Genomic DNA, 9,799 nt, shown 5'->3' with positions numbered 1-9,799 from the left:
AGAACAAAGGCAAGTCAAATAAGGAGATTATTTGTCAGCTTATCTCCTTGTATGGTAGAATGGGTCCAGTGGAGGAAAAGAATCTTAATATGCCTTACCAAATAAGGCAAATTTCCTTTTTTATGCATGTGCACAATCTGGCACATCTTGGTATTGTGGCATTCTTGGTTTTAATTTATTGTTTTCCACTACCATTCTATGACAAAATGGCCTCAAATGCATTCATGTAGCCAAAATACTCACAAAAATGTTTTCCTGGCTCCATTGAAGAGAATGTCATGAAAGTATACAAACTACATAACTACTGCTCCCCTTTGATGACCACATCTTGGGACCAAGGTCCAGGTGTTTCCTGACTATTCATTCTTGGCATGACCCTCAGCCTTAGAAACAACATGGCACCTGTAATATCCATGCATGCTGTTGGCACCCATGACATCTTTTTACATTCCAATATATCTCCTAGGTCAATGAAGGTTTTCTTGATACAAGAATAGAACGGTGTTGAACCTGGCCTGCAACTGGTTAAGTTTGTTGTATTGGTTTATTTAACTTTGGAGTGATTTCCTTCCAGCAACTGCACCGCCACTCCATCACTGGTCCCATCGCCACAGAACTCCCAACACGGTGAGACCACAGTCCCACTTTCCCAAAGAGGCAACCCTGAGGGATGGTTCCAACATCCCATGGCTCCCACTATGACAGACAGCATTCCAGCCTTTGCAGCACCTGGCTAATATCACTGAGTGTCCAGCACATCCTCCCTAATCCCACGATCTCCCAGGTGTCAATAGTAGCAGCAAAAATCCCCAGTGTCAACATGTAGTCTGGGAATGGTCTTGGGGAGGGTTTGAACCCCCAACCTCCTGGCTTGAGTGCACCAAGAGGCGAGCAGTGGTGCCACTACACCACCACTCCCCCTTATTTACCTCATATCTGCACAATGGGAGCACTTTTGAACATACTTCATACAGATTCAGTAAGCCACAGTGTAGAGCTACAGCTTTTGTTTTTGGCTATTTTTGGTAATTGGTCATGTGACCATCATCCTGATATCTTGTTGAATGAAGCCTATTTGTCACTTCAAAACAATGTGGCACCACTTTGACCCCATTAGTAAAGTTATGGATAATTTTGAAGATGCTGTGCAAACTAAGCAAAATGTGGTAAATATACTAATTATTATAAGCCTTGGATAAAATTCTGCGTTGCTCTGCCAAAATCTTGCAATTCTGGCAGCCAATGACAAAGGAGAATAAATTTCAACCAGCTTTCCAGACCTCCTACATAACTTGCCAATATTCCACAATTGTTTGCAAGGAGGATATAAATATTCTATTACCAGGCCAACAACAAGATTTGTGGAGGACTTGTAACAAAAGAGAATAATTTTTCAACCCATTTTCCAGACTTCCTACAATAACTGTCCAATATTCGATGATTCAGACAGCATGGTTACAAAAAGAGGCCAACTACTAAAATCGTGGCAGACTCATAACAAAAGAGGATAATTTCAACATATCTTCCAGACATTCTACAAAAATTTGCCAATATTGTGCTTTCAACCTGCTTTGTAGACCTCCTACAATAACTTGCCAATATTCTATAATTCTAAAATCTGGTTACCTTGCTTGAAAGGGACATGAAGAATTTCTGAAACAATTTGGGCTGCTCCAGTCACAGGTTGAGTTTGAAAGCACAGATGTAATCAATGAGACTTTGACTATAACCCATTCTGGGTTTAACCTCAATGTGCTCTCTTCCAGAACATGGGTCCTTTAAACTGATCTGCAACTCCTCTTAGTGGCTCCCATTTTAAGATCCAGCATTCACCACATTTCTCAAAGAGTTGTTTAATGGCCCATCACTGCTGAGTCTGAAAGATCCACATAAAAAGTATCATAAAGTTGTCACCTTGGATGTCTTTGCAAGCTCAATTCTGGACAAAGACATTGCCCTCAGGGCAGCAGCTGTGCATATAAGTACTTCCAATCTTTGATTTGTCCTAATTGATTTCTGAGAACAGTGGCTCTACAGTGGAAGAAAACTTATTTTCCTGAATAAGTCGAAGTTTATTTGTGTCATCTGCTGCAGCCAAACATCCTTCTGACAACTACCACTGCAACTTCAACTTTTCTTCTGCAAAACTACCTAATGCGTAGAATCTGAAAGTAGGATGAGGGCTTTGGAACTGGCAGCAGCACGCGTCGTGACACTATACTTTGATCCTATCTAAGATTCACCTACCATGAAATAGAACACAAAGAGGTTCTAGAGTAAACACCCAACGCAGGGAGAAGAATTGCATTACTACCAAACGGTTTAGAAACACATAATGTATTTAATGTGGAAACTCATACTTATACAAGAAATATACAGAAAGACGACATAGACGCCTAATGGTATGTCTAAAACACAGAAAAGACGGCTCATGGCCATTCAGAAAGTCATGTATGGCAATTCCCGCATACACATCAAAGACTGATGCATCCAAGTAGAGACTTAGGAGGTGGACAATTGTAATCAATTAAAAGGAGATTTCTTCGTGGTCAGATAAGTTCAGTGTGAACGAAGCCAGCATGCTTGGGGAGTCAACTTACTTGGAGACTTTTGAATAAGAGGTTTTAAGGACACAAACTCATTGCAATTCTTTTTTAGGGAGAAAACACCATAAAAAACAAAGAACATATGATATTTTGGTAAGTTTTAACTTGAGTTCTATGTTCTGAAGCTCATAAGAAGCATCTAGTTAGTGGCAAGAATGGGCCCCATTTGTGAGAAGCTGTGCTTCAATGTTCGAACTCATCACAATTTTTCTGGGGGGGACACCAAAGAGCTTTGGCACTTACAAGAACTGTGTAGCAAGCAGGAAACATGGGCCCGATGTTTCACCTTGTCACAAGTGTTTTTGGGGGTGCAGCATCAAAAACAAAGTATATATGATATTATGGTAACTTTTCACTTGATTTCTGCATCTGGAGGTCACTGGAACCTCTAGTTAGTGGGAAACACAGGCCTCATTTGCAAGAAGCTGCACATCAATGTTTGACTTTGTTGCAATTTTCTTTTGGAAACATACCACCGAAAACAAAGAGCATGATATTACAGTCAGTTTTAACTCAATTTCTATGTTTTGGGGCTCATAGGAGCTGTGTAGTGAGTGGGAAACACAGACTGTGTTTTTGAGAAGCTATGCATCGATGTTTGGCCTTGTAGCAAGTGTTTTTCAGGGAGACAGCATCAAAAACAAAGAACATATGATATTCTGGTAAGTTTTCACTTGATTTCTACATTTTAGAGCTCATAGGAAGTGTGTAGTTGCTGGGAAACATGGGCCCCATTTGTGAGATGGTGTGCATCAATGTTCAACCTTGGCACAATCTTCTTTTTGGGGAGATCAACAAAAAAGACAGAGCATGTCATATTATGGCAAGTTTGTGCTTTATTTCCATATTCCAGGGCTCATAGGAAACATCTCACTTCAGTCACCCATTTTAGGGTACCTATGAAGTACATCAATTCCTTGATTTAGGGTACCTTGGGGGTACCCATTCCAGGGTGGTATATGAGCTCAATCCCAATACCATGTTACCATACCATACCATGTCATCCCATACCATACCAAATGACCCCATACCATACCATACCATCATACCAAAGCTGACAAAGGGTGTCTGGGGTCCTTTATAAAAATATATAAATTATTTCTGCAGGCTGCAATACTGGTCCATTGGATGCCATCTTTTGTGGGAAGGTTCTTCAGGTTTTTGCTGAGATATTAAGCTCCAAAAGGAGGCTATATAGTAAACTCAATCCTTTGAATCTGTTCAATTGAGCCTGATCCCAGCTTTTGCCATGCATAATACTGCATTCATTGTGGTAATGTGGTATTTGAGAAGCAATGAAAACAAGAAATTGTGTGTATTATCTATCAGTCCTGAACACTACATAATACCATCCATTTCAACAGCATGGACTTGAGCTACATTATTATCCAACAGGTTAGACTAGAATATGCACTTCAATAATCAACTACACAGGCCTCTGCGCCAAATTTGATTCCTCTGGAATTCCAGGAATTTCCCAGATTCTGCTGGATTCTGGCAGGAATCAGTGGGGACAATAAAGACCTCTGATATGGGAACACTCAGCTGGTCCAGGATTCTTTTTTTCTGACTCCTAGTACTCATTACTCAGCTTGCCAGTACATGGGCTCTGCCAACTGTCATGTGGAGGAGGCCATTTTCTCCTCACCAAGGACCAACCACTCACCATCCTTAACCACATTCAGCAGGCCTTGGGCAAATTTTAAACAGAGGACAGTGCAGTCATGTTTTGCTCTTTTGAGGTGGTTGCCAAGGAATTTGTGGGTGCACTTCCATGTGTCACCTATCATGCAAATGGGAATGAGGATGCTAGGGAATCTGTGGTGAAATCCTGGCATGAAGGGGACATGAAGGCACAGGCAATGGTCAGCAACATGGGAGTGGACTTTGGCCATGAGGATGTCAATTTGAAATTGGTGATTTACTACTCAGCACCTTGAAACATCTTTAGGTTCTTGTGCAAATCTGGGACAGCAGAAAGAACTCACCAATCTGCATACATCACCATATTTTGGCATCTGAGGGAGATGCCTTCCCACAGCACCAATGGTTCAGGGGTGAAAGAGATGGCTGATTACTTCAGGGTAATGGACTGCTGCAGGCACACCTTGCTTTTCCCCCCAAATATGAAGACTTGCAGTGCATATGGTACAGCTGCCCTCTGTGACAGCTGCCAGAGCTCATTCGCACAGGCTGGTATGGTGAGTCTATGGAACCAGCTTTCGGATATTGAATTTAGAGACTGACTATTCCCTGTACCAACAGCAATTCATTAAAGGAAGCACCCACATATTGGCTATGCAGTGCATGCTGGACAATAAGCTCCAACACTCACTACCTGCCAGAGTTCCAGTAAGCAGCTGATTAGCAGTATGATGAGATCTTTCTGACAGTCAGCACCATCCCTCCATCATCAGACAGCTCCCCCTCCCCAGCCTGCCCAGCCTCAGAAATTGCCTTCTGTTTGGAATGGAAGAGACAAGCTGGTAGAACTATATAAAGGAAATTTGGGTAACCTAAGAATAGATAGCATCTTTAAAATCTTCACAGAAGTTGTCATTTGAGCAGAGGAGGTAAGATGGGATGCCTGAAAATATTGCATTTACAGCCATTTGCGGTACCCAAGGCGCGGCATCAATTTTTTAAAATTCCGCTGCTTTTACCGTGAAAATACCGCGCAGCTCCTAGTACACGCAAAACGCGTCCGATGGGGACGTATTATGGCTCAAATTGACCGCCTTTTCAGTGCGGAGGGCACGGCGCAAGTTTTATTTGAATTGAATCCAATTCGATCGTGTTATTTCATAGATATTGTATTATAAGATATGTTGGCTTTTATTTGTGTTCAAAAGGCTCAGTTCTTCCAAGACTTGAAACATATGTGTATTGCATGTATTTGAAAAGCCCCGTGAAGTTTGAAGACAATCGGGCTGGGATTCATGATTCAATTGATGAATTCACGAGCCATCACGCGCACGTTACGTCTCTCTCGCCGCAACCACAACGCACACCATGGCCAATGCGAAGAACAGCAAGAAACGCAAGAGAAAGCCTACCGAAGCTAGTCCCAAGACTCCTACTCGAAGATCAGCACGTTTTACTGCAGCCGCAATATCGGAAACAGCTGGACTTTCTGATCCTGATCCTCCACTCTGGTTCCCACCAAGCCCGACTCCTGTGGAACCCATGGACACCACTCTAGCTGATGAAGACTTGCAAGAGATTCTAGACGACCCAGAAGCCAATTCTACAGATATCTATACCGCAGCTAACTCTGATTCCGATGACCCTACTGATGCTATAATTCAACCAACATCTGCCCTCAAAATCAAGTTGCCTACATCGCGCAAAGAAGGATCCTCATCCGTCGAAACCATTACAATCTCAAAGCGACCTAAAGCGAATACAGGAAAGCATTCAGCAACAACTGAGAAGAATAAGGGAGCCGCAATTGAGTTGGAAGATGACGAGGATGATGAAGAAGCAGAGACCCGTAAAAACAAACAGCGCAGTACGTCGCCCTCATTCCTTGCCCTCTACTTCTCTCCTTATATTTTGTAGAGATTGTGCTATTGGTACCGCAAGTGGAGGACACCAGCATCCAACGAATCACTCTGCAGTGGGGCACGACATTCAAATTGGCCGTCAATGCTATTCTAATGGCTGTTCCCTGCATCGATATTCCACGGTGACCTATCTTAGCATACAAACTCAGTTCTGCAGCAGCGAAGATTCCTTATGTGACACTAACGATGTGCTTGGGCAAATGCTCTGGTACATTTGACTTTTTCAATCATTATTTGGCTAACATTGATTCAGGCGCTGTCGAGCCATGGTGTCACTCTCCGCACCCCTCCGAAAGCACCATTATTCAATGCCTTTTTCACCCAACCAACCTCCTCCTCATCAGCTCCACCACCTCATGTTGAAGCTCTGCATACCATGGGATACGGACATTCTCAATGGCCGCCTCCGCCACCGCCATATTATTATCCCCCGTATACCTACCCCACTGCACCCCCGCCACCACCAACCACCATTCCCGCTCCAACATCAGCTCCCACCCAAACACTAAATCGCACCTCTACCGCATCATCTCATGGTACCCAATCAGATGAATCAAAATATCCACTTCTTGCCGACTTTTTTTCAACGTTACTCACCCGTCATCCTGAACGTCCAGCCCTTGCAACCTTTGCTGATATTTTCCAACAACATGACATTTTCGGATTGCAAGAAATTATAGAGTTTGATGAAGATCGCTTGCGCAATGACTTTGGAATGTCTCTTGGAAATGCTCGATTCGTTTTGGGGAGGGTCAAGGCAGAGAAGAAACAAATTGACCGTCTTTCAAGGAAGAAGTAAATTACAGGTGCGAACAATTACAAATTCCGTAGCTATGTAGATTATTATTGCACATTACATATAACCTGAATGCTTGAACCACCCAATTGCATGTGATTCAGTGACCTGATCGAGTGCTCCATATAAGAACACAAAGGGAGCAGCATCATCGCCAAGCTCCACAGCATCTCGGAACTCCTGGCCATGCCGACAGATGTAGTGTTTGATGAATGAGAAGCACTCTTCAATGGGGTTCAAATCAGGCGAGTACGGCGGCAGATAGACTAGCTTTACCCCCCTTGAAAAGATCAGAAAAAGATGTCATGCATGGAGGAAGATAAATAGTACCTCTCTTCACACATCTCTGCTACCCCTTCTACATGATGAATGCGGCAGTTATCCAAAATGAGAACACTCAGAGGTGCAGGGTATGGGTTCATGATCACAAGAAGGCCTTCTAGCCACTGAAGAAACTCGTCGCCATTATAACTGCCCACCTTTATATGCTCATAGATGAGGCCCTTCGTCGAAATCGCAGGGAGCATAGAGTATCTAGTGAATGGTTATCCATGGGATGCTCACTTCTCATAATGTCGAATGTACCTAGCACCGCGAGTAAATCTAGTGCGTTTCTGTGCACGCATGCCTCAGGGTGCCCATCCATTTTCACAATATGACTTGAGGATGTTCACAGCAGCCTCATCAGCTGTTACAAGTCTCTCTGGGGGCTCACCGCCAATCTCTAACGTGAAATTTCGACATGCCTCTTCGCAGCGTTCTTGGGCGGCCCTCGAGAGCTAATATCAAGGCAGGAAAAAATACATAAGAGCCAAACTTGTGCGACAGCAAAAGATCGCACCTTTTTGGATGTGATGCCTAGACGACGAAGGCTTCTGTAGATGGTGGCTAAGGAAACAATAACGTTGTTCTGTTCCTCCAACTGCTCTTGAATTTCGTCGAGGTACATGTCTGGACACCGTTCAAGGAGCCCAAGCATCAGCTATTACAATATGCGGAACGTCACTTGCAAAAAGAGCACAAATTCTGACACACACCTTTATGCTATCCTGTTTCATAAGTGGGGCTCTGCCCATGTGTGCTCTATCCTTGCAAACATCTCCAATCTCCCGCCAATTCATCAAGACACGCTGGACAACATGAACAGGCATGTTGAGATCGATGGCAATCTCTGTTGTAGTTTTCATCAGTGTGTAGCTTTGATATATGACCCTTTGCTTGAGATCTCATGAGTAATGCACTCAAGCAGGGCTGAGGTTTACTTTTCGTGGCATATCTGGGTGCTAGAGGTCAGAAATGTCGTGGTTGCGGCGAGAGAGATGTAACATGCACGTGACGGCTCGTGAATTCATCAATTGAATCACGAATCCCAGCCCGATTGTCTTCAAACTTCACGGGGCTTTTCAAATACATGCAATACACATATGTTTCAAGTCTTGGAAGAACTGAGCTTTTTGAACACGAATAAAAGCCAACATATCTTATAATACAATATCTACGAAATAACGCGATCGAATTGGATTCAATTCAAATAAAACTTGCGCCATGCCCTCCACACTGAAAAGGCGGTCAATTTGAGTCATAATACGTCCCCATCGGACGCGTTTTGCGTGTACTAGGAGCTGCGCAGTATTTTCACGATAAAAGCAGTGGAATTTTAAAAAATTGATGCCACGCCTTGGGTACCGCAAATGGCTGTAAGAAAAGAAAGTCATTGGCACAGTGACAACCAAATCCACTAAAGGCACCAAATGGGTTGTTGCAAATAATGGGCCTTCTGGGAGGGTTGGGAAGTAGACTTGTATCAAGGGCTCTCCTTTCCCTTTCTTCAAGAGCACCTGTAGATCTGTAAAAATTAAAAATTAATATATCTCAGCCTCCCAATGAATAAATGGAGGTACTTTCTTGCAAAGAATGAGTCAATCCTCTGATTGGAATGTGCTTTTGCATGTGCCTGGTGAAGAGCACCTATCTCTTGCAAATAGATTTGATATTCCTGACAAACATCAGCTCTCCACCTGTCTAGAGCCTGTCTTGCCAATTCTGTCTCCAAATGCCAGTCAGGACCTCAACCAAGGCAGAGCTGAAAAGACTGGTCCATGACTATTTGATAGATGATTTTAGCTCTGACACAAACAAGAGCAGGAAGACATACAGGTTGAGGGTTTCTATCAAGGTCAGCCTTTGACAAGCCTCCATCATGGCTGACAACATGAAATCAAACAAGCCCAGAGAAGTCACTCAAAGCATATGTCTAGTTGTCTGAAACCCATGCAGCATACAGCCTGATGGTTCTGGATTCAGTGGAATACCAGCCATGTGAGTAGTCAACTTTGAATTTATCTGGGATAATGAAACATTGCATCAAATTAGCTCTGAGTGGGTCAGGGTTTCCACCTGGAACATCATTTGACACTATCTCCTGATAGACAGGAGTTGGTAACACCACGACACACTAACCATATGGGTTACACATGCATCTTACATGTTTTCTCTCTTTGGGATCTGGCTCCCCAATCCCATGAATCCAGATAGTGTTACCTTGTTCTTGGCAAAGATGATTATAATCGGGGTCAGTTCCTAGCTTTATCAACTCTAACTGAGCTAACATTGGTTTTTGTACTGAAAGGATGTCAACACCAATGGGGACCCACTGACCCATGAAATCTTTTTGCTTTGCCTCCACCAACTCCTTCATCACCCACATTTCATGGACAACCCTCTTGTCATTGTAGAGGCTGCATCAAACTTACAGCATCACCAAGAAAGACAAATTGAAGCAGGCGTCATTTAGATCCTGCCTCATCCTCAGGGAGGGCAACCACCACTGT

General features: G+C 43.3%; 3 protein-coding genes across 3 annotated transcripts; 2 read left to right on the top strand and 1 right to left on the bottom strand.

Annotated features, from left to right (window-relative positions):
• Positions 1-3,200: 3,200 nt before the first annotated feature.
• Positions 3,201-3,498, top strand: LACBIDRAFT_308515 (uncharacterized protein; the record flags this gene model as incomplete). The annotated part of the gene is made up of 3 exons (XM_001875980.1): positions 3,201-3,268; positions 3,319-3,429; positions 3,486-3,498. The coding sequence occupies 3 exons, from the start codon at positions 3,201-3,203 to the stop codon at positions 3,496-3,498; spliced, it is 192 nt and encodes a 63-aa protein (XP_001876015.1).
• Positions 3,499-5,618: 2,120 nt separating this feature from the next.
• LACBIDRAFT_322505 (uncharacterized protein) lies at positions 5,619-6,971 on the top strand (the record flags this gene model as incomplete). Its single annotated transcript, XM_001875979.1, has 3 exons — positions 5,619-6,117; positions 6,227-6,294; positions 6,426-6,971. 3 exons carry the CDS (start codon positions 5,619-5,621, stop codon positions 6,969-6,971), a joined length of 1,113 nt encoding a protein of 370 aa, XP_001876014.1.
• Positions 6,972-7,597: 626 nt separating this feature from the next.
• Positions 7,598-8,155, bottom strand: LACBIDRAFT_308513 (uncharacterized protein; the record flags this gene model as incomplete). The annotated part of the gene is made up of 3 exons (XM_001875538.1): positions 7,598-7,747; positions 7,810-7,950; positions 8,006-8,155. The coding sequence occupies 3 exons, from the start codon at positions 8,153-8,155 to the stop codon at positions 7,598-7,600; spliced, it is 441 nt and encodes a 146-aa protein (XP_001875573.1).
• Positions 8,156-9,799: the final 1,644 nt, after the last annotated feature.

Source organism: Laccaria bicolor, genomic scaffold (assembly GCF_000143565.1).
Source record: "Laccaria bicolor S238N-H82 LACBIscaffold_3 genomic scaffold, whole genome shotgun sequence".
Taxonomy (NCBI): domain Eukaryota; kingdom Fungi; phylum Basidiomycota; class Agaricomycetes; order Agaricales; family Hydnangiaceae; genus Laccaria; species Laccaria bicolor.
This window is presented reverse-complemented; position numbering and strand designations above follow the sequence as displayed.